Source organism: Mustelus asterias, chromosome 22 (genome assembly GCF_964213995.1).
Source record: "Mustelus asterias chromosome 22, sMusAst1.hap1.1, whole genome shotgun sequence".
Taxonomy (NCBI): domain Eukaryota; kingdom Metazoa; phylum Chordata; class Chondrichthyes; order Carcharhiniformes; family Triakidae; genus Mustelus; species Mustelus asterias.
Window position 1 is genome coordinate 70,348,956 of NC_135822.1, and position 25,186 is coordinate 70,374,141.

The 25,186-nt window shown below is 48.2% G+C and overlaps 2 protein-coding genes across 2 annotated transcripts in view; both read left to right on the top strand.

Moving 5' to 3' along the window:
* slc23a2 (solute carrier family 23 member 2) overlaps positions 1-25,186 on the top strand; it is a 315,342-nt gene that overhangs the window by 233,069 nt on the left and 57,087 nt on the right. The gene's annotated exons all lie outside the window — the stretch shown is intronic.
* The window catches only part of LOC144510230 (ras association domain-containing protein 2-like), a 30,713-nt gene continuing 17,475 nt past the window's right edge, over positions 11,949-25,186 (top strand). The window contains exon 1 of the mRNA XM_078239724.1: positions 11,949-12,030. Within this exon, the coding sequence (XP_078095850.1) occupies positions 11,949-12,030 (82 nt within the window). The remainder of the gene's footprint in view (positions 12,031-25,186) is intronic.

Here is a 25,186-nt window from a genome sequence, read left to right on the forward strand (position 1 = left end):
AGTGCCGAATCTGGGCGTAATGCAGATCCGACTTAGAAATGTGATTTCAGGCGCCCCCATACGCTCTCAGTCATCTCCAGTCCCATTCATGCTGTGGGCGGGGCTTAGCGCGGTCGAAACGATCGGAGCTCTGAACTGCGCTTGCGCAGTTTGCAAAAAATTGGAAAAAACGCGCCCGTGTCAGATCGCTCCCGAGCCGCAGAAAGCGGACAAAGCGGCCCATGAGCGAAAAGCAGGAGCGAGGGGCAAGGGTGTATCTCGGGGGGAGGGGGGACAGATGGATCTCCGGTGGGGGGGGCAGGGTGGTCCGCTGCCACTCTGTGGGCGATCGGTGGGGGGGGGGAGGGGGCAGGGGTGGCAATCAGTCTGGGTAGTGGGGGTGGTGGATAAGGGGGACAGTGATGTGTGTGGGTAGTGGGGGGGTGGATAAGGGGGACAGTGATGTGTGTGGATAGTGGGGGGGTGAATAAGGGGGACAGTGATGTGAGTGGGTAGTGGGGGAGGTGGATAAGGGGGACAGTGATGTGTCTGGATAGTGGAGGGGGTGGATAAGGGGGACAGTGATGTGTGTGGGTAGTGGGGGGGGGTGGATAAGGGGGACAGTGATGTGTGTGTGTGTCCCTTATCCACCCCCTCCACTACCCACACACACCACTGTCCCACTTATCCAACCCGCCCCCTCCCCACTACCCACACACATCACTGACGCTATACATCTTGACAAATGTATCATAAATGTGTTAACAAACACTATACACTGACACACATCTTGTGCGCTATACAGACAAAGCATACCGTTCATAGAGAAGGAAAGGAGAGGATGCAGAATGTAGTGTTACAGTCATAGCTAGGGTGTAGAGAAAGATCAACTTAATGCGAGGTAGGTCCATTCAAAAGTTTGACAGCAGCAGGGAAGAAGCTGTTCTTGAGTCGGTTGATACGTGTCCTCAGATTTTAGTATCTTTTTCCCGAAGGAAAAAGGTGGAAGAGAGAATGTCCGGGGTGCGTGGGGTCCTTAATTATGCTGGCTGCTTTGCCGAGGCAGCGGGAAGTGTAGACAGAGTCAACGGATGGGAGGCTGGTTTGCGTGATGGATTGGGCTACATTCACAACCTTTTGTAGTTCCTTGCGGCCTTGGGCAGAGCAGGAGCCCATACCAAGCTGTGATACAACCAGAAAGAATGCTTTCTGTGGTGCATCTGTAAAAGTCAGTGAGAGTCGTAGCTGACATACCAAATTTCCTTAGTCTTCTGAGAAAGTAGAGGCGTTGGTGGGGCTTTCTTAACTATAGTGTCAGCATGGGGGGACCAGGACAGGTTATTGGTGATTTGAACACCTAAAAACTTGAAGCTCTCGACCCTTTCTACTTCGTCCCCATTGATGTAGACAGGGGCATGTTCTCCTTTATGCTTCCTGAAGTCGATGACAATCTCCTTCGTTTTGTTGACATTGAACGAGCGAACTGGGACCACAGCAAACTGTGAATCATAGAACCATTGAATCCTTACAATGCAGAAGGAGGCCATTCAGCCCATCGAGTCTGCACCGACAATCATTCCACCCAGACCCTATCCGCGTAACTCCACATACTTACCCTGCTACTCCCCCTGACACGAAGGGACAGTTTACCATGGCCAATCCACCCAACCCGCACATCTTTGGAGTGACAGCCGAGTGAAAACAGAGAGCCCAAAAACTAAAGCCTGGGCAATCTAGAAGGGCAAATGTCACAGCAGACAAGGACACCCAACCCACACATCTTTCAGACTGTGGGAGGAATCCGGAGCACCCGGAGGGAACCCATGCAGACACGGGGAGAACGTGCAAACTCCACACAGACAGTCACCCAAGCTGGGAATTGAACCCGGGTCCCTGGCGCTGTGAGGCAGCAGTGCTAACCCACTGTGCCACCGTGCCACCCACCTATAATCTTGTGTGGATCATGAAAAGAAGATCACACAAAATGTAGAAAAATCCACTTTTCCAGCAAGTGTTTAATGAGATTGAACTGTCACTGTGAGGTGAAGTCTCCATCCGGACCATTGCTGCAGCTGTTCAGAGAGGCAGGAGATGCTTCTGACTGTGTTTGCAGATTTAACAACCCTCCGTTCCCAGCTCAGAGACAAGTTACCCAGCCAGGCAGGGCAGCGGCTGCAACCTGTCACCAATGCTTGATTTGTGAAACTGAGAAGGCTGAATGTTGAACATTTTCCTGCCCTAGTTGGTGTTGTGGGTAGTTTAAATCACAGGGCCTTCCCCCGCCCCACCCTCATCCTGCCCCATGTCCTGTTAGGAACTTTGGCTGAAGGTGACTGGGGGAACCGAGGGTAAAACGGGGAACCTGGCACGCTGGTATCTGTAAAGAAACAGGCTCAGGTAGTGAGCCAGCCTTCATGACGTTCCTGTCAGTGTTGTTCCACCAGAAGCTGGAACGTTTCGCACCAGCTTGGCATCTTTTAAAAGATTGGTGTTGTGTAATGTGGTTTGTTAATTTGTGATTTGAGTGAATCATTATAGCACACAAGGTCACTGGGTCACTGTGTTACTGGAAGCATGATAAAAATCATCTGGACCAAAATCAACCAGGAGACCTTGAGGGATTTTACGTGGATTGCACTTTGTCGCCAGAACGATTTGAATTCATATAGCGCCGTGAATGTGAAAATGTCCAAGGTAGCATTAGAAAGCAAGATTGGACCCTGAATGTGAGGTGATGATCAGAGCAGAGGACCAAATGGTCAAAGAGTTAAGGAGCTTCTTAAAGAGCAGTTGAGAGTTAGAAAGATGTGGCGAGGGAATGTTTTTCTATTCATTCATGGGGTATGGGCATCGCTGGCTGGAACATCCCAAAATTGCTCGTGAACTGAGTGGCTTGCCATGTTGGAATGTAACCAATGGTAACATGTTGTACCCTTCAGCCCAACTTGTCCATGCCGCCCTTTTTTTTAAAAACCCCTAAGCTGATCCCAATTGCCCGCATTTGGCCCATATCCCTCTATACCCATCTTACCCATGTAACTATTTAAATGCTTTTTAAAAGACAAAATTGTACCCGCCTCTACTACTACCTCTGGCAGCTTGTTCCAGACACTCACCACCCTCTGTGTGAAAAAATTGCCCCTCTGGACACTTTTGTATCTCTCCCCTCTCACCTTAAACCTGTGCCCTCTAGTTTTAGACACCCCTACCTTTGGGAAAAGATATTGACTATCCAGCTGATCTGTGCCCCTCATTATTTTATCGATCTCTATAAGATCATCCCTCAGCCTTCTACGCTCCAGAGAAAAAAGTCCCAGTCTATTCAGCCTCTCCTTATAACTCAAACCATCGAGTCCCGGTAGCATCCCAGTGAATCTTTTCTGCACTCTTTCTAGTTTAATAATATCCTTTCTATAATAGGCTGACCAGAATTGCACACAGTATTCCAAGTGTGGCCTTACCAATGTCTTGTACAACTTCAACAAGACGTCCCAACTCCTGTATTCAATGTTCTGACCGATGAAACCAAGCATGCCAAATGCCTTCTTCACCACTCTGTCCACCTGTGACTCCACTTTCAAGGAGCTACGAACATGTACCCCTAGATCCCTTTGTTCTGTAACTCTCCCCAATGCCCTACCATTAACTGAGTAAGTCCTGCCCTCATTCAACCTACCAAAATGCATCACCTCGCATTTGTCTAAATTAAACTCCATCTGCCATTCGTCAGCCCACTGGCCCAATTGATCAAGATCCCGTTGCAATTGGAGATAACCTTCCTCACTGTCCACCATACCACCAATCTTGGTGTAATCTGCAAACTTACTAACCATGCCCCTATATTCTCATCCAAATCATTAATATAAATGACAAATAACAGTGGACCCAGCACTGATCCCTGAGGCACACCGCTGGTCACAGGCCTCCAGTTTGAAAAACAACCATCTACAACCACCCTCTGGCTTCTGTCAAGAAGCCAATTTTGTATCCATTTAGATACCTCACCCTGGATCCCGTGAGATTTAACTTTATGCAACAACCTAGCATGCGGTACCTTGTCAAAGGCCTTGCTAAAGTCCATGTAGACAACATCAACTGCACTGCCCTCATCTACTTTCTTGGTTACCCCTTCAAAAGAATGTGAGAGTGTGTGTGTGTGTGTGTGAGTGTCTCTGTGAGTGAGTGTATCCGTGAGTGTGTGTGTGTCTGTGTGAGTGAGAGTGTGTGAGAGAGAGTGTTGGAGAGATGCACCAGTGAATGAACACTCCGTTCGGAAGGTGTCTGCTGACGTCATGATGGAATGTTCCAGTACAGAGAGGGAGCTCAGAGAGTCTCCAGCACTTTGGTTCCCAATGGGGCCATTCTCAAACTGACCACAAGATGGTGTGACCTTTAGGCTGGTACGGCCAATTCCAATTGGACGTATAGTGAGAGGTGTGGTCATGTGATCTCCAGACACCAAATGCCCCGCCCACAGTGATCACCTGACATGCCCATTCCCCATGCTGCCCAGCCCTTCCATGCCAAAGCGTTGACTGAATGATCACTGGCTGTCAATCAGACAGCCTTGTCTCCCTGCTCCAACTGTTCCTTTGGTGAGCAATGGCGGAGAGTCCTGATAAAGACAGCATTTTGCTCTGACACACGTGTGCTGGAGATGAAACATTAATCCTGGTGATTTGTGTGGCGTTCAGCTGATCCCAACAACTTGCTAATGTTGACATGTCAGTGGATCCACTGTGAGTGTGGTGATAGGTCGGACTGGCAGGAGGGTTCATTCCTCACCTCTTCTCAATGTCAGTACAACTCGAAAAGACAAGGGGAGGAAATAAACCCCTTCAAGGAAAGGAAGCTCCTTTCTCGATACAGCTCTGGAGAGCTTCAGAGGGCAAACTGAGTGAGTTAAATCCTTCCTGTCCCAGGAGTGGCAATGAGAAGCATTGGCCCAATTACAGTGTGCAGCAAGCTCTTGTTAATGAGTAGGCTGTCCGGCCGTGATTCCTACTTTCAGTAACGTGGTTCACATCTGTGGCTTGACTTGAGATCTGAAGGAGTGTCTGTGGCCTGGACGCCTGAACGGTTCCAGTGCTCAGTCATCCCGGATGGGACTTGGGTACACGGACCACAGGCCTGTGGTGTAACCTTTGCTGAAATAAAGTTACATATCTTAAATCAAACCTTGTTCCTTTCCAGATGGCTTCCTGAGTTATTACAAAGCGCCTTGAAATCAAGAGTTAGCAGGGATCCTGAATGGGCCGAATGTCCTCCTCTCTTTACCAGAACCCTCAGTGTTTGTGCAAACAGTGATTCTCTCGCTGTGTGGTGACATTGGGCCCTGTTTTACCATTGCAATGCGCCCGTTTTCGGGCACGGAAACGTGGTAAAGTCGAGTGTGAGGCCATTAACGCGATCCGCGCCCGTGTCCGCGCAGATGGCCACTTTACCGAAACCCGGGAATGGTGGCGATCTGATTCGTGCCCGAAACGGGCGCAACGACGATTTAAATGTATTTGCATGTATTTAAATTGAATTAATGAACTGCCCGCCCAACTTTATCAGCATTTCCCCCTTTACCGCCGTGTTCGCCGATCCGGAACCGCGCCGTAATGGACCTGCTGAATAAAAGTCTGAATCGGGCGCTCCAACTGCTGAAGAGGCGAGTTCAGAGCTTCCAACGGCTCCCTGACTCAGGTCGGTGGTGGGGGGCTGGGGGCAGGGAGGCAGGCCAGATCATTTTCTGGTTAGGGGGGGAGGGAGGGGAGTGAGGCCAGATCATTGTCTGGTGGTGGGGGGGGAGGAGGCGGGTCAGGTGTATCTCTGATGGGGGGTGGGGGAGGGGGTGAGGGGGAGGGCCGATCATTGTCTGGTGGTGGGGGGTGGTATGGGGGTGGGCTGATCGTTGTCTGGTGGGGAGGAAGGAGGAGGCGGGTCAGATGTTCCTCTGGGGCGGGGGGGAGTGAGGCCAGATCGTTCTCTGAGGGGGCGGGTAAGATGTATCTCTGGGGTGGGCGGGGGGAGGCCAGATTGCTCTCTGGTGAGAGGGGAGGCAGATGGATCTCTGGAAGGTGGGGGGGGGGCAGGGGGGTCCGCTGCCACTCTGCGAGTGATCGGTGGGGGGAAAGGGAGCAGGGGGTCGCGATCAGTCTGGGTAGCGGGGGTGGGGGGGGTGGATAAGGGGGACAGTGATGTGTGTGGGGGCCATCGCTCCCGCTTTTCGCTTCCGGGCCGCTTTCTCCGCTTTCCGCGGCCTGGGAGCGATCTGACATGGGAGCGCTTTTTCAAATTTCTTTCCAACTGCGCATGCACAGTTCAGAGCTCTGATCATTTCGGCCGCGCTAAGCCCAGCCCACAGCGCGAATGGGATTGGTGATTTTGTTTTCATGTGTATGGGGGGGTGCCTGAAAGCAGATTCCCAAGTTGGACCTGAACTGCGCCCAGATTCAGCACTTAGAATGAAAATGGTAAATTCAGGCCCTATATTCCAAGTGCAGCCTAACTAAGGTTCTATAAAGCTGCCACATGACTTGCCAATTTTTAAACTCAATGCCCCGGCCGATGAAGGCAAGCATGCCGTATGCCTTCTTGACTACCTTCTCCACCTGCGTTGCCACTTTCAGTGACCTGTGTATCTGTACACCCAGATCCCTCTGCCTATCAATACTCTTAAGAGTTCTGCCATTTACTATATGTTTCCTATCTGTATTAGACCTTCCAAAATGCATTACTTCACATTTGTCCGGATTAAACTCCATCCGCCATCTCTCTGCCCAAGTCTCCAACTGATTTATAACCTGCTGTATCCTCTGATGGTCCTCATCGCTATCCGCAAATCCACCAACCTTTGTGTCGTCCATAAACTTACTAATCAAACCAGTTACATTTTCCTCCAAATCATTTATATATATTACAAACAGCAAAGGTCCCAGCACTGATCCCTGAGGAACACCATTTGTCACAGCCCTCCATTCAGAAACACTCCCTTCCACTGCTACCCTCTGTCTTTTTTGACCGATGTGGAGATGCCGGCGTTGGACTGGGGTAAACACAGTAAGAAGTTTAACAACACCAGGTTAAAGTCCAACAGGTTTATTTGGTAGCAAAAGCCACACAAGCTTTCGGAGCTTGTGTGGCTTTTGCTACCAAATAAACCTGTTGGACTTTAACCTGGTGTTGTTAAACTTCTTACTGTGTTTTTTGACCGAGCCAGTTTTGTATCCACCTTGCCAGCTCACCTCTGATCCCATGCGACTTCACCTTCTGCACCAGTCTGCCATGAGGGACCTTGTCAAAGGCCTTACTGAAGTCCATGTAGACAACATCCACTGCCCTACCCTCATCAATCATCTTCGTCACTTCCTCGAAAAACTCGATCAAGTTCGTGAGACACGACGTCCCCTTCACAAAACCATGTTGCCTCTCACTAATACGCCCACTTATTTCCAAGTGGGAATAAATCCTGTCTCGAAGAATCCTCTCCAATAATTTCCCTACCACTGATGTAAGGCTCACCGGCCTGTAATTACCTGGATTATTCTTGCTACCCTTCTTAAACAAAGGGATAAGATTGGCTATTCTCCAATCCTCTGGGATCTCCCCTGTAGCCAGTGAGGATACAAAGCTTTCTCTCAAGGCCCCAGCAATTTCCTCCCTTCCCTCTCCCAGTATTCTGGGGTATATCCCATCAGGCCCTGGGGACCTGTCTACCTTCATGTTTGTCAAGAACCCCAATACCTCCTGATGTGCGGGTTCGATAGATTGGCCATACTAAATTACCCCTTAGTGTCAGGGGGATTAGTAGGGTAAATGCATGGGGTCATGGGAATAGGGCCTGGGTGGGATTGTGGTCAGTGCAGACTCGATGGGCCAAATGGCCTCCTTCTGTACTGTGGGATTCTATGACCTCTTCCTTTTTGATCTCAACATGACTCAAACTATCTACACATCCTTTCCCAGACTCATCACCCACCAAGTCCTTCTCTTTGGTGAATACTGACGCAAAGTATTCATTTAATACTTCGCCCATTTCCTCTGATTCCACGCATAGATTCCCTCCCTTGTCCTTGAGTGGGCCAACCCTCTCCCTGGCTACCATCTTGCTCTTTACATATGTATAAAAACCCTTGGGATTTTCCTTAATCTTGCTGGCCAATGCTTTTTTATGACCCCTTTTAGCCTTTCTTACTCCTTGCATAAGTTTCTTTCTACTTCCCTTGTATTCCATGCTTGCTTCGTGTGTTCCCAGCCTCCTAGCTTTGACAGATGCTTCCTTTTTCTCTTTGACTAGACTCACAATATCTCTCGTTATCCAAGGTTCCCAAAACTTGCCATATTTATCCTTCATCCTTACAGGAATGTGCCGGTCCTGAATCCCTATCAACTTACACTTGAAAGCCTCCCACATGCCAGATGTTGATTTGCCCTCAAACATCTGCCCCCAATCTACAACTTCAGTTCCTGCCTAATATTGTTGTAATTAGCCTTCCCCCAATTTAGCACCTTCACTTGAGGGCTACACTTATCTTTATCCATCAGTACCTTAAAGCTTACTGAATTGTGGTCACTGTTCCCGAGCTGCTCCCCTACTGAAATATCGACCACCTGGCTGGGCTCATTCCCCAATACCAGGTCCAGTATGGCCCCTTCCCTAGTTGGACTATCAACATACTGTTTTCGGAAGCCTCCTGGATGTTCCTTACAAACTCTGTCCCATCCACGCCCCTAGCACTAAGTGAGTCCCAGTCAATATAGGGGAAATTAAAATCTCCCACCACAACAACCCTGTTACTTTTACACCTTGCCAAAATCTGCCTACATATCTGTTCCTCAATCTCCCGCTGGCAGTTGGCTGGCCTATCGTAAATCCCCAACATTGTGTCCACACCTTTCCTATTCCTGAGCTCTACCCATATTGCCTCGCTGTATGAGCCCTCCGAGGTGTCCTCCCGGAGTACAGCTGTGATATTCTCCTTAACCAGTAGTGCAACTCCCCTACCCCTTTTACATCCCCCTCTATCCCGCCTGAAACATCTGTATCCTTGGATGTTAAGCTGCCAATCCTGTCCTTCCCTTAACCAAGTCTCTGTAATGGCAACAACATCGTTGTTCCTAGTACTAATCCAAGCTCTAAGTTCATCTGTCTTATCTGTTACACTTCTCGCATTGAAACAAATGCACTTCAGTCCACCAGACCCTCTCTGATTAGCAATCCCACCCTGCCTGCTGTTTCTCTGAGTCTTACTGGCCCTACTCTCAGGTTCCCCTTCAGCTAATTCACCTTTGTTTTGGTTCCCAACCCCCTGCCAAACTAGTTTAAATCCTCCCGTGTGACACTAGCAAACCTCCCGGCCAGAATATTTGTGCCCTTCCAGTTTAGATGCAACCCGTCCTTCTTGTACAGGTCCTATCTGCCCCGGAAGAGACAAGTCATCAACCTGTGTGTAACTGGTAGGACCGAGACTAAAACAAGGCCTGCGCAGAGCTGTGTATCGGTGTTGTAATGAACTTTATGTAACTGCACTCAGCCAGAACCCCGGTCATTCTCAATATCTAGCTGATCCCTTGAGATCGACATCGAGACCCTCAACATGTGTGGTGGCAGCAGCCTATCAGAGACCCCGACATCGTGGGCATCTCTCTCCCTCACTCTCTCTGACCTACATGCCTGCTTGACTGAACTGGAGGACAACGTGAAGGAATCATGAATAAAAGTTACTGCTAAACTTCCTGTGATATCAGATCATTGTCACAGAGGCACCCTCTCAGTGAATGGAAATGTAACTCGAATTCACTGTCACCAGATGTGTCTACTCTGCAGATGTTGCTCAATTTAAAATGATAATTTCTTGAAGATGTTGGTGACTGAATTTCAAAGGCTGAAGTTGTTTATTTGTCTGATGCACAGTCCTGCTCGCTGTTATGAGATACAAACCTTCCATTGTTGTCTACGAGCTTAAGTTGGAATACATCTCAGTGTCATGTGTTGCCTGTCTGGAACTGACAACACAGAGGCTCACTTACTATTGAACTGCTCATTTTCTGCCACTCTGTGTTTTGCATATTGTACCTGGACCTCTTCTTAATTACGGACTTAGAATCATAGAGTCATAGAGGTCTACAGCATGGAAACAGGCCCTTCGGCCCAACTTGTCCATGCTGCCCTTTTTTTTATATACCCCTAAGCTAGTCCCAATTGCTCACATTTGGTCTATACCCATCTTACCCATGCAACACATTTAAAAGACAAAATTGTACCCGCCTCTACTACTACCTCTGGCAGCTTGTTCCAGGCACTTACCATCCTTTATGTGAAAAAATTGCCCCTCTGGGCCCTTTTGTATCTCTCCCCTCTCACCTTAAACCTATGCCCTCTAGTTTTAGACTCCCCTATCTCTGGGAAAAGATATTGACTATCTAGCTGATCTATGCCCCTCATTATTTTATAGACCTCTATAAGATCACCCCTCAACCTCCTACGTTCCAGAGAAAAAAGTCCCAGTCTATCCGGCCTCTCCTTATAACTCAATCCATCAAGTACCGGTAACATCCTAGTAAATCTTTTCTGCACTCTTTCTAGTTTAATAATATCCTTTCTGTAATAGGGTGACCAGAATTGCACACAGTATTCCAAGTGTGGCCTTACCAATGTCTTGTACAACTTCAACAAGACATCCCAACTCCTGTATTCAATGTTCCGACCAATGAAACCAAGCATGCCGAATGCCTTCTTCACCACTCTGTCCACCTGTGACTCCACTTTCAAGGAGCTATGAACCTAGATCTCTTTGTTCTGTAACTCTCCCCTTGGGTATTGGCACAAAACACTTGTGTGTAATGAAATGGAAGAGATATCGAAGGGAAGGTTTGTTTCTGTTTTGTGTCCTGCCATATCTCACAGACATTCAACACTAGTTAAAATACTGCAGAAACTGGAAATCTGTAACACAAACAGAAAATATTGGGAAAACTCAACAGGCCTGACAGCATCTGAGCTGAGAGAAGCAGAATTAGCGAGCAATTTTTGGCCCTGTATCTAATGGAGGATGTGCTGGCCTTGGAGAGGGTCCAGAGGAGATTCACGAGAATGATCCTGGGAATGAAAAGCTTGATGTATGTGGAGCGTTTGAGGACTCTCGGTCTGTACTCGATGGAGTTTAGAAAGGTGAGGGGAGGAATCTCATTGGAACTTACAGAATACTGAAAGGCCTGGATAGAGTGGACATGGGGAAGATGTTTGCACTACAGAGACTAGAATCCAAGGGCACAGCCTCAGAGTAAAGGGATGACTCTTTGGAACCGAGATGAGGAAGAATTTCTTCAGCCAGAGGGTGGTGAAACTGTGGAATTCATTGCCACAGAAGGCAGTGGAGGCCAGGTCATTGAGTGCCTTTAAGACAGAGATGGATAGATTTTTGTTTGGTAAGGGGATCCAAGGTTATGGGAAAAAGACGGGAGAATGGGGTTGAGAAACTTATCAGCTCCGATCGAATGGCAGAGCAGACTCGATGGGCCGAATGGCCTCATTCTGTTCCTATATCTTATGGTCTTATTAAAATTTCAGACTGATGATCTTCCATCCAAAGCGGGAGAAGGTAGAGATTGAACTTTGTAGTTGCTATGGTGATAAATGCAACAGGAAGCTGCCCAGATGTTGGGTAAGGCAGGGCTACTAGACCAACAAACTGGGCAAACTCTCTTGTTTCTTCTCCACTCTGTATGGTGCCGTGGGATCTCAATACTGACCATCGGAACAGGCAAACAGAGCCTTGATTTGATAAGGAAAGCAACACTGACAATGTCGCCCTCCCCCAGTGTCACCAGATCCTCAATATGAACATAGAACATAGAACAGTACAGCACAGAACAGGCCCTTCGGCCCACGTCACCTGGTCTTTGTATCCACTCACTTCAGAGAGTGAGGTTCAGGCTCAAATCACACAACATCATCACAGTCAATTCTCCTCTCGGAAAACATGGAAGAAATGTCTTCGAGCAGAAACAGGGCTTCACCTGGACTCTGGAGATTAGAAGAAAGAGAGGTGATCTCATTGAGATGTATGTTGAGACTCATTGAGACTGTTTAAAAAAGGAGGTAGACAAAAGGCAGGTAACTTTAGGCCGTTTAGCTTAATTTCCATAGTAGGGAAAATGCTTGAATCTATCATCAAGGAAGTAATAGCGAGACATCTGGATATAAATTGTCCCATTGGTAAGACGCAGCATGGGTTCATGAAGGGAAGGTCATGTTTGACTAATTTGGTGGAATTCTTTGAGAACATTACATGTGCAGTGAACAATGGGGAACCTGTGGATGTGGTGTATCTGGATTTCCAGAAGGCATTTGACAAGGTGCCGTACCAAAGACTGCTACATAAGATAAAGGTGCACAGTGTTACAGGTAATGTATTAGCAGGGATAGAGGATTGGTTAACTAACAGAAAGCAAAGAGTGGGGGTAAATGGGTGTTTTTCTGGTTGGTGATCAGTGACTAGTGGTGTGCCTCAGGGATCAGTGTTGGGACTGCAATTGTTTACGATTTCCATAAATGATTTGGAGTTGGGGACCAAGTGCAGTGTGTCAAAATTCGCAGATGACACTAAGATGGGTGGCAGAGCAAAGTGTGCAGAGGACGCTGAAAGTCTGCAAAGGGATATAAATAGTCTAAGTGAGTGGGCGAGGGTCTGGCAGATGGAGTACAATGTTGGTAAATGTGAGATCATCCATTTTGGTAGGAATAACAGCAAAATGGACTCTTTTTAAGTGGTAAAAAATTGCAGCATGCTGCTGTGCAGAGGGACCTGGGTGTCCTTGTGCAGGAATCTCAAGAAGTTGGTTTGCAGGTGCAGCAGGTAATTAAGAAGGCAAATGGAATTTTGTCCTTCATTGCTAGAGGGATGGAGTTTAAAAACAGCGAGGTTATGTTGCAGCTGTGTAGGGTGTTGGTGAGGCCACACCTGGAGTACTGTGTACAGTTTTGGTCTCCTTGCTTGAGAAAGGATAGACTGACAATGGAGGGGGTGCAGAGGAGATTCACTCGGTTGATTCCAGAGTTGAGAGGGTTGGCTTATGAGGAGAGACTGAGTAGACTGGGGCTATACACATTGGAATTCAGAAGAATGAGGGGAGATCTTATCGAAACATATAAGATTATGAAGGGAATAGATAAGATAGAAGCAGGGAAGTTGTTTCCACTGGCAGTTGAGACTAGAACGAGAGGGCATGGCCTCAAAATAAGGGGAAGCAGATTTAGGACTGAGTTGAGGAGGAACTTCTTCACACAAAGGGTTGTGAATCTGTGGAATTCCCTGCCCAGTGAAGCAGATGAGGTTATTTCATTGAATGTTTTTAAGGCAAGGATAGATACATTTTTGAACAGTAAAGGAATTAAGGGTTATGGTGAGCGGGCGAGTAAGTGGAGCTGAGTCCACGAAAAGAGCAGCTATGATCTTATTGAATGGCGGAGCAGGCTCGAGGGGCCAGATGGCCTCCTCCTGCTCCTAGTTCTGCTCTTATGTTCTTATAGAACTCTGCCAGGGCTTGAGAGGGTGAGGTGGAGATTCTAGAACAAGGGGACACAGTTTCAGGATACGAGATTGGTCATTGAGTATCAAGGTGAGGAGAAATGTCTTTGCTCAGAGGGATGCGAATCTTTGGAATTCTTTCCCCCAGAGACCTGTGGATGACTATATTCAAGTCTCAGATAAATAGATTTTTAGTCACTCCAGGAATGAAGGAAAATGGATTTTGTGATGATACTGTGCCTTTAAGAAATGTGTTTGTGTCATGTTTCTTGTGCAGGATATTTTTTTCGCAGTTTGTTCTGCTTATCGGTGCCGCTTTGTCTGTAACTGGCAGCCCCTGTTGATACTGCAGGAGCATAATTGCTTCTAATTACTAGAATGCTTTTTAATCTGCACAAATGCAGTTCTGTTATTTTAGTGTTTTCCACTGTAGTGTTTCAGAGTAGGGCTTGATTAGGTTGATTGACAGGAAAGGAAATCATGTGACTGGGTGGGGCTAGGCTTACACAGAGAAATCAAGTCAGTTGCTGCTTGGGATCTTTGGAGAGAGGGAGCTCTCTCTGTGCCCCAGTCTCTCTCTCTCTCTGGACTTGGAAGCTGGGATCAGTCAGGATATAAGTCTCTTTCTCTGAGGTTCTGTTACTTGAGGCTGGATCTTCCTCTGGAGGCTGCTGTATGGGAGTCAAAAGACAGGTGTCTTTCTGTATCTGTCCAGGGGGGATTAAAAGGCTGGAAACATAGCACCCATGTGAGCATATCTGGTTTTTGTGCTGATTCTGGTATAGGATTTATGTCTGTGGGGATATTAGAACATAAGAACTAGCAGCAGGAGTAGGCCATCTGGCCCCTCAAGCCTGCTCCACCATTCAATAAGATCATGGCTGATCTTTTCGTGGACTCAGCTCCACTTACCCGCCCGCTCACCATAACCCTTAATTCCTTTACTGTTCAAAATATCTATCCTTGCCTTAAAAACATTCAATGAGGTAGCCTCAACTGCTTCACTGGGCAGGGAATTCCACAGATTCACAACTCTTTGTGTGAAGAAATTCCTCCTCAACTCAGTCCTAAATCTGCTTCCCCTTATTTTGAGGCCATGCCCCCTAGTTCTAGTTTCACCCGCCAGTGGAAACAACTTCCTGCTTCTATCTTATCTATTCCCTTCATAATCTTATATGTTTCTATCATATCTCCCCTCGTTCTTCTGTATTCCATTGAGTATAGCCCCAGTCTACTCAGTCTCTCCTCATAAGCCAACCCTCTCAACTCCGGAATCAACCGAGTGAATCTCCTCTGCACCCCCTCCAGTGCCAGTATATCCTTTCTCAAGTAAGGAGACCAAAACTGTACACAATACTCCAGGTGTGGCCTCACCAGCACCTTATACAGCTGCAACATAATCTCACTGTTTTTAAACTCCATCCCTCTAGCAATGAAGGACAAAATTCCATTTGCCTTCTCAATTACCTGCTGCACCTGCAAACCAACTCCTTGAGATTCTAGCACAAGGACACCCAGGTCCCTCTGCACAGCAGCATGCTGCAATTTTTTACCATTTGAATAAGAGTCCATTTTGCTGTTATTCCTGCCAAAATGGATGATCTCACATTTACCAACATTGTACTCCATCTACCAGACCCTCGCCCACTCACTTAGATTATCTATATCCCTTTGCAGACTTTCAGCATCCTCTGCACACTTTGCTCTGCCACCCATCTTAGTGTTATCTGCGAATTTTGACACACTACACTTGGTCCCCAACTCCAAAGCATCTATGTAAATTGTAAACAATTGCGGTTCCAACACTGATCCCTGAGGCACACCACTAGTCACTGATCGCCAACCAGAAAAACACCCATTTACCCCCACTCTTTGCTTTCTGTTAGTTAACCAATCCTCTATCCATGCTAATACATTACCTGTAACACTGTGCACCTTTATCTTATGTAGCAATCTTTGGTGCAGCGCCTTGTCAAATGCCTTCTGGAAATCCAGATACACCACATCCACAGGTTCCCCATTGTCCACTGCGTATGTAATGTTCTCAAATAATTCCACCAAATTAGTCAAACATGACCTTCCTTTCATGAACCCATGCTGAGTCTTACCAATGGGACAATTTATATCCAGACGTCTCGCTATTTCTTCCTTGATGATAGATTCAAGCATTTTCCCTACTACAGAAGTTAAGCTCACCAGCCTCTAGTTACCCACCTTTTGTCTATCTCCTTTTTTAAACAATATTGCTTACATTGGAGGTTTCGAGATAGCTAACTGTTAAGAATTATACCTTGTCATGTTTAAGTATTTTAATTGGTACACGTTGTGCCTTTTCTTTGTTTTATTCTGTGTCTTTAAATAAAGTTTGTTTGATAAAAACTTCATGGTGGATCACTTGAATCACACTTGGAGTGAACCATCTTATGTTCACCCTAATGCCAAAATCAGAACAAGGTAGGGTCCAGGCGAGCTCCACAATATACCTGAGAGTTTCTGATCCCTAACACTGTACTGTCAGCAAGAGGAATTGCAATGAGAGATCATTCTTGAATGTCTGAGCAGGTTTGAGGAACTGTATGTTCTGAAGTTCTTTGGCTCCATCTCCCTGAAGCGCACTGCTCACAGGCTTTACTCCAGTGTGATCTTGTCACGATGTGCATGTTGCAGAGCTTTCCAGGCAGGGTTTTGCTCCTTTGCAAGGAGACTGGAGGTCTTATGGCTCACTCAGTGGATGTCTCTGCCCCCGAGCCAGAGGGTCCAGGTTCAAGTCCCACCCTCGGACCTGATGATCAAGGAAGATGTGTTTGTAACATGACCAAACTGCTTGCCTATCAACCTGCAATTCTTTCCAACACGCACAAAGTTGTTAGAACACTGAGATTGTGTCCAGTGGAGTTCTTCCCATTGGCAATGTGAGGATTCCTTTCTGCTACAGGGAGTGTGAGTTGCAATACTCTGTGTGATTTTGAGTTGATGTGATCTGAAATAAAGTTTTAAGTTTATTTATTAGTAAGGCTTACATTAACACTGCAATGAAGTTACTGCGAAAATCCCCCAGTCGCCACACTCCGGCGCCTGTTCGGGTACACTGAGGGAGAATTTATCATGGCCAATGCATCTAACCAGCACGTCTTTCAGACTGCGGGAGGAAACTAGAGCACCCGGAGGAAACCCACGCAGACAGGTGGAGAACGTGCAGACTCTGCACAGACAGTGACCCAAGCTGGGAATTGAACCCGGGTCCCTGGCGCTGTGAGGCAGCAGTGCTAACCACTGTGCTACCGTGCCGCCCCATATACTGCCTGGAAGCAGATAGTCATTGTCAAAAGGGGAATTGGATCAGTACCTGAAGGGGGAAAGCGCAAAGGGGACAAATTTGACACTGCTAGAATTGGCATGATGGGCCGAATGGACTCTTTCGATGATGTCTGATTGATTATAAGGGTTTGGAATTGCTGGTTACAGGAATGACAGTGTGATAATGGATACCTTGGGCAGGCTAATGGAGGGAATCGAACAGAATCTTATCTTTGAGCCTGTTTGCACCAACTCACAGAAAGTGGATCTGGAGACAAGCTAGGTGCAGGGAATCTACCTCCCAGATGGCTTCAGTACAGAATGAGGATAACTCACCCAGCACTAGCCTTGCTCACAGTCTCTTTGCAGCAGGTGCCCTGCCCACTTCCAGCTGCCACGTGCAGAGTGTAAAGCCAGGCCTCTTTCTGCTGAGGGCCCTATCCTCAGGGGTTGCTACAGAGGTTGGGGGGTAGGACGTGAGAGGGCAGGGGGATGATGTGGCGGTCGGATTTCTCCCCTTTCTGTCAGTTTGTTCCATTGCAGCAACTACGCGTTCAGAAGTAAACCCCGCAGAGCTTGGCCTGTCAGAGCTCCGGGAGTCCCTGTGAAACCCAATCGAAAATCTGTTTCTGCGACTCCTGTGCGAGTCTGACACTGGCACAGACTGTCTGACAGATGGGCAGAGTCCCTCTCTAATGCCAGCCCTCCCCTGAGGGAGCACGTGGCTTTGTGCAGGAGGTGTTTGGATTTGGAGGGTGTTTTGAACAAGGCCTCTCCGGCCTCCCCTCTCTCTCTCTCTCTCTCGATATGACAGAAACAGGAGGATTGAGGAACTTGTGCAATTTTGTTGCTGGCCATCGCTGAGCTGTTCAGACACGTGACAGAGTTTATTTTTAACAGCTGCAAGAAGCACTTTGCAGGGCAACACCCTGGGGAAGTGCTCCCAGAGCCAGCATCTCCTGCACACACTGACACATTGACCACGCTACAACTGTTTAAAGTTTGTTTATTTATTAGTGTCACAAGTAAGGCTTACATTAACACTGCAATGATGTTACCGTGAAAATCTCCTGGTCGCCACACTCCTGGTGCCTGTTCAGGAACACAGAGGGGGAATTTAACATGGCCAATGCACCTAATCAGCGCAATCTTTGGAGTGTGGGAGGAAACCCCCGCAGACACGGGGAGAATGTGCAGACTCCGCACACACAGTGACCCAAGCCAGGAATCGAACCCAGGTCCCTGGCGCTGTGAGGCAGCAGTGCTAACCACTGTGCCACCGTGCCGCCCCTCTAACCCTCACCTCTATCTGAGTGGAAAGATTTTCTTTTTCCAAGAGGAAATGCGACAAGCACAAAGAACATTACAGCACAGGAACAGGCCCTTCGGCCCTCCAAGCCTGCACCGACCATGATGCCCAACTGAACTAAAACCCCCTACCTTTCCGGGGACCATATCCCTCTATTCCCATCCTATTCATGTATTTGTCAAGACGCCCCTTAAAAGTCACTACCGTATCCGCTTCCACTACCTCCCCCGGCAACGAGTTCCAGGCACCCACCACTCTCTATGTAAAAAATCTGCCTCGTACATCTCCTTTAAACCTTGCCCCTCACACCTTAAACCTGTGCCCCCGAGTAATTGACTCTTTCAACCTGGGAAAAAGCTTCTGACTATCCACTCTGTCCATGCCCCTCATAATCTTGGAGACTTCTATCAGATCACCCCTCAACCTCCGTTGTTCCAGTGAGAACAAACCAAGTTTCTCCAACCTCTCCTCATAGCTAATGCCCTCCATACCAGGCAACATCCTGGTAAACCTTTTCTGAACCCTCTCCAAAGCCTCCACATCCTTCTGGTAGTGTGGTGACCAGAATTGAACACTATATTCCAAGTGTGGTCTAACTGAGGTTCTATAAAGCTGTAACATGACTTGCCAATTTTTAAACTCAATGCCCCGGCCGATGAAGGCAAGCATGCCGTCTGCCTTCTTGACTACCTTCTCCACCTGCATTGCCACTTTCAGTGACCTGTGATCCCTTTGCCTATCAATACTCTTAAAGATTCTGCCATTGACTGTATATTTCCTATCTGTGTTAGACCTTCCAAAATGCATTACCTCACATTTGTCCGGATTAAACTCCATCTGCCATCTCTCCGCCCAAGTCTCCAACTGATCTATATCCTCTGATGGTCCTCATCGCTATCCACAAATCCACCAATCTTTGTGTCGTCCACAAACTTACTAATCAAACCAGTCACATTTTCCTCCAAATCATTTATATATATTACAAACAGCAAAGGTCCCAGCACTGATCCCTGAGGAACACCACTTGTCACAGCCCTCCATTCAGAAACACACCCTTCCACTGCTACCCTCTGTCTTCTATGACTGAGCTAGTTTTGTATCCACCTTGCCAGCTCACCTCTGATCCCATGCAACTTCACCTTCTGCACCAGTCTGCCAAGAGGGACCATGTCAAAGGCCTTACTGAAGTCCATGTAGACAACATCCACTGCCCTACCCTCATCAATCATCTTCATCACTTCCTCGAAAAACTCGATCAAGTTCGTGAGACACGACCTCCCCTTCACAAAACCATGTTGCCTCTCACTAATACGTCCATTTATTTCCAAGTGGGAATAAATCCTGTCTCGAAGAATCCTCTCCAATAATTTCCCTACCACTGATGTAAGGCTCACCGGCCTGTAATTACCTGGATTATTCTTGCTACCCTTCTTAAACAAAGGAACAACATTAGCTATTCTCCAATCCACTGGGACCTCCCCTGTGGTAGTCATGATGTGGAGATGCCGGCGTTGGACTGGGGTAAACACAGTAAGAAGTTTAACAACACCAGGTTAAAGTCCAACAGGTTTATTTGGTAGCAAAAGCCACACAAGCTTTCGGAGCTGCAAGCCCCTTCTTCAGGTGAGTGGGAATTCTGTTCACAAATGTTTGTGAACAGAATTCCCACTCACCTGAAGAAGGGGCTTGCAGCTCCGAAAGCTCGTGTGGCTTTTGCTACCAAATAAACCTGTTGGACTTTAACCTGGTGTTGTTAAACTTCTTACTGTGACCTCCCCTGTAGCCAGTGAGGGTACAAAGACTTCTCTCAAGGCCCCAGCAATTTCCTCCTTTGCCTTCTCTCAGTATAGCTAGGGTGTAGAGAAAGATCAGCTTAATATAAGGTAGGTCTATTCAAAAGTCTGATGGCAACAGGGAAGAAGCTGCTCTTGAGTCGGTTGGTATGTGATCTCAGACTTTTGCATCATCCTTTCCGGATGTATCACAGCTTGGTATGGCTCCTGCTCTGTCCGTGACCGCAAGAAACTACAAAGGGTCGTGAATGAAGCCCAATCCATCACTCAAACCAGCCTCCCATCCATCGACCCTGGCTACACTTCCCGCTGCCTTGGAAAAGCAGCCAGCACAATCAGTGACCCCGTGCACCCCAGACATTCTCTCTTCCACCTTCTTCCGTCGGGAACAAGATACAAAAGTCTTGTAGCAACCGACTCAAGAACAGCTTCTTCCCTGCTGCCGTCAGACTTTTGAATGGACCTACCTTTCATTAAGTTGATCTTTCTCTACACCCTAGCTATGACTGTAACACTACATTCTGCACTCTCTCATTTCCTTCTCTATGAACGGTATGCTTTGTCTGTATAGCACGCAAGAAATAATAATTTTCACTGTATCCCAATACATGTGACAATAATACATCAAATGCTAAAATGTCCATGGGGGTGGGTGTGCCTTTAAATCTGACCAAGCGCATTGTCTCTCTGAGGCCCTTCCCTCCTCACCTCTGATTGGCTGGACTTCCCTTTTGTTACTTTCCACAGCGATGTTGCCAATGAGGAGCTACAGCTGATTGGCCACTCGGTCCATCAATCATCTGAAACTAGCTGCTTCTCACAGGAGGAAGGGGAGATCCCATGGCCAGGGCTTTTGTTCAGAGCGAGCTGCTGCTGGGGGAGTGAGCGATCCAGACAGCAGCCCCAGGAGCCAGCCTCACTGAATTGATGGAAGAAAGAAGCTCTTAACAAGGTAACAGTGGACGTGGAAACAACCCTTCCTCTTGTCCTCCTTCCCTCTGCTGCTGGTTCCTCTTAACCACCCCCCACACACACACCCAGCCAAGTCAAGTTCCTGGTGTCAGCTTCGCTTCTTGTTGAAATGACAGTCAGCGAGAAAGATGTCCGGGGACAGAGCAAGGAGTGAATTTTACCCCCTGCACACCCCTTCCTAATCCCCACCCTCACCCCCACCTTCTGAAGACAGGCTGTTTAGCAATAGCAGAAGGAGGGAGGGGAAGCAGAGGGGAGGAGGGGGTGAATAGTCTGGGGGTGCCCCCTAGCACAGGGAAAGGGTTAACTCGCGAGGTGTCTGTCATTCACTGTCACAGCCTTGTCTGAGGGTCAGCATTGGAGTGGAAGTCACGTCCCAGCGCAGAGGCAAGGGGATGTCACTGCTCACTGTCTCCCTGCAACCCTGTGTCAGACAGACAGACAGAGAGAGAGGGGAGGGAGGGAGGCTGGTGTCTGTCTCGTCCCCTGCAGCCTGCGGGATTGCAGTGGTGTGTGGGGGGGGATGAGAGAGAGAGATAGAGTGAAGTTGGCTGATGTGTGATTCCACCCCCCACCCCCCAACCCCCAACCCCCGCCTGCAGGATTGCAGTGGTGTGTGTGTGTGAGAGAGAGAGGTTTGCTGGTGTCTTATATCCCCCAGCCTGCAGGATTACAATGATGTGTGTGTGTGAGAGAGAGAGTGCACTGACAAGCTCATTCCACTACAGTAACGTGTGGAAAACTCTCTGTCTCCCTCCCTCTCTGTCTCTCTTTTTCTGTCTCTCTCTCTCTCTCTGTGTCTCTGCTGTTTCTCTGTCTCTCTCTGTCTCTCTCTCTGTCTCTCTCTCTCTTTGTGTCTCTGTCTCTCTCTGTCTCTGGCTCTTTTGTCTCTGCTGTTTCCCTGTCTCTCTGTCTCTCTCTCTGCCTCTCTCTCTCTCTCTCTGCCTCTCTCTCTCTCTGTCTCGCTCTCTCTCTCTGTCTCGCTCTCGCTCTCTCTCTGTCTCGCTCTCTCTCTGTCTCTCACTATGGCACTGTTCCCACTATGTTTTCTGTAAACACAATCTGCAAGATTTCGACTGCGGTGAAATGCCACGTTGTGTTCCTCTGTCAGACAGCATGCTCCTTTCTCTGGTGTTATTCTCAGGTGGTGTGAGGTGATCCGGTCAGTGCCTACAGGATGTTTAAAGCGTTGTAACTTCAGCTCATTAAGATGGTGCAGTGAGGAGTCGGAGAGACAGTGCTGAGTGTTGTGGGAGTAGTCAGCAACAATTTGATGGAACCCAGATGTGAGCTGCAATGATTGATTCTGGTGGGGAAAATGGTGTTGAGAATAGCTCCAGCGTCCACCCTGTGAAAGACACAGACACACACACATATCCAGCACTGTGTCTATACTGCTTGCTTCTTTCTCTAAACCCATTCAGCGTGTTATTATTTTGACCTTGCTGCAGCTTTCTGGGATCTTGCCTGCGGTCTGTCACCCACACATTTCCTGACTTAGCGTCTGTTCAGTTTGTTTCTACCAGTTTCTCTGTGACAGCTGCAGCCTGTTTCACCCTGAAAATAGCTCACCCAGGGCTAGCTGCAGGAAGTCGGTGTGTGACTGCTGCCGAAGGCAGCTGTTTTCCACATGAACAGGGCCGAGTGAGTGAGTGCAGAAGTCACCCGGCTGCCCCATCGAGACAGTGTACAATGCAGCTTCAGGAATGGGAATGAGGATGCTCAGAGCAGCAATGCAGAGAAGCTGCTCTCATTCGCAGTGATGGTCCCCTACATCCCACCTGCATCGACTACAATCCCACCCAGACCCTATCCCCGTAACCCCACATATTTATCCTGCTGACCCCCCTGACACTAAGGGGCAATTTACAATCCCTACAGTGCAGAAGGAGGTCATTCAGCCCATTGAGTCTGCACTGACTCTTACCCAGGCTTATCCCTTAACCCTGTGTGTTTCCCCTGCCAATCCCCCCTGACCTATATATCTTGGACACTAAGGGAGAATTTAGCATGGCCAATGCACCTAACCAGCATGTCTTTCGAACGGTGGGAGAAAACTCACGCAGACACGGGGAGAATGTGCAAACTCCACACAGACAGTGACCCAAGCCAGGAATTGAACCTGGGTCCCTGGCGCTGTGAGGCAGCAGTGCTAACCACTGTGCCACCGTGCCATTCCTAATGGAGTGTTACAGATAAAAGCATACTGACTCCAGAATGACAGATATACATCCAGGATGAAACATCAGAGTGTGGGGACTGATCAGGACAGGGACCAGTGGGAATACGGTGAATATATTATCAGAGTTGGTGATTGAAACAGATTCTATCAAACTTCTCCAGAGTTTATTCGATGGGTGCTTTGATGGAAAAAGGATAAATGAACATGAGGAAGATGAGGTGAGGAAAAATCTGGACTGTTTGGCGCAAGCAACCGTTCCCAATGTTATCTTTCTTCAGTCAATTCACGGCATGTGGGCATCGCTGGCTGGGCCAGCATTTATTGCCCATCCCTAGCTGCCTCTTGAGAAGGTGGTGGTGAGCTGCCTTCTTGAGCTGCTGCAGGCCATGTGGTGTAGGTACACCCACAGGGCGGCATGGTGGCACAGTGATTAGCACTGCTGCCTCTCAGCGCCAGGGACTCGGGTTCGATTCCGGCCTTGGGTCACTGTCTTGTGTGGAGTCTGCACGTTCTCCCCGTGTCTGCGTGGGTTTCCTCCCACAGTCTGAAAGACGTGCTAGTTAGGTACATTGGCCGTGCTAATTTCTCCCTCAGTGTACCCGAACAGGCGCCCGAGTGTGGCGACTTGAGGATTTTCATAATAACTTCATTGCAGTGTTAATGTAAGCATACTTGGGACACGATAAATAAACTTTAAATAAAGGAACTTTAAAAAGTGCTATTGGGGAGGGAGTTCCAGTGATGTGAAGGAACAGCAATATATTTCCAAGTCAGGATGGTGAGTGGCTTGGAGGGGAGCTGCAGGTGGTGGTGTTCCCAGGTATCTGCTGCCCTTGTCCTTCTAGATGGAAATGGTTGTGGGTTTGGAAGGTTCTGTCTAAGGAACCATGGGGGGCTGAGTGTCTTGTAGATGGTTGAACATCTACATGTTCTGCTCCCTCCATCTTTTTGTGATCCAAGCTGCAGCTTGTCCAGTGATGCTGGAGGGAGTGAATGTTTGTGGATGGGGTGTCAATCAAGCGGGGCTGCTTTGTCCTGGATGGTGTCGAGCTTCTTGAGTGTTGTTGGAGCTGCGCCCATCCAGGCAAGTGGGGAGTATTCCATCACACTCCTGACTTGGTGCCTTGTAGATGGTGGACAGGCTTTGGGGAGTCAGGAGGTGAGTTACTCGCCGCAGTATTCCCAGCCTCTGAGCTGCTCTTGTAGCCACTGTGTTTATGTGGTGAGTCCAGTTGAGTTTCTGGTCAATAGTAACCCCCCAGGCTGTTGACAGCGGGGGATTCAGTGTAACACCATTGAATATCAATGGGCGATGGTTAGACTCTCCTGTGTTGGTGATTCAAGAAGACAGCATGACCGAGTGCAAATAATCAACACCTGGACCCCAGCTCACTTCCGGGTGGAAAAGACTTCCCAGTGAAAGGATTCAATCTCGGTATCTCGTTTCCAAGACCTTGCAGGGTCAATCTCCTCCTTCAGTGTGGCTTCGATTCGAAGCAATGTGCTGACTCTTTGGCATCCTGATATCAAGCACTTGTCCACTCTGCCCTGTGGGTTATCCTGTACCCTGGATTGGAAGACATTTCAGCATCACTGGAACTCTGCAAGATGATGCGGCTTTTCCGAATGGGACTTCCCATTGGGAAAAGCTGCGTCACCTTGCAGCTTCCCCCCTCTTTCCCCCGTGCCTCTCTCTCTGTCTCTCTCTCTCTCTGTCTCTTCTCTCTCTCTCTCTGTCTCTCTCTCTCTCTCTGTCTCTCTCTCTCTCTCTGTCGCTCTCTCTCTCTCTGTCTCTCTCTCTCTCTCTGTCTCTCTCTCTCTCTCTGTCTCTCTCTCTCTCTCTGTCTCTCTCTCTCTCTCTGTCTCACTCTCTCTCTCTGTCTCTCTCTCTCTCTCTGTCTCACTCTCTCTCTCTGTCTCACTCTCTCTCTCTGTCTCTCTCTCTCTCTCTGTCTCTCTCTCTCTCTGTCTCTCTCTCTCTCTCTGTCTCTCTCTCTCTCTGTCTCTCTCTCTCTCTGTCTCTCTCTCTCTCTGTCTCTCTCTCTCTCTGTCTCTCTCTCTCTCTGTCTCTCTCTCTCTCTGTCTCTCTCTCTCTCTCTGTCTCTCTCTCTCTCTGTCTCTCTCTTCTCTGTCTCTC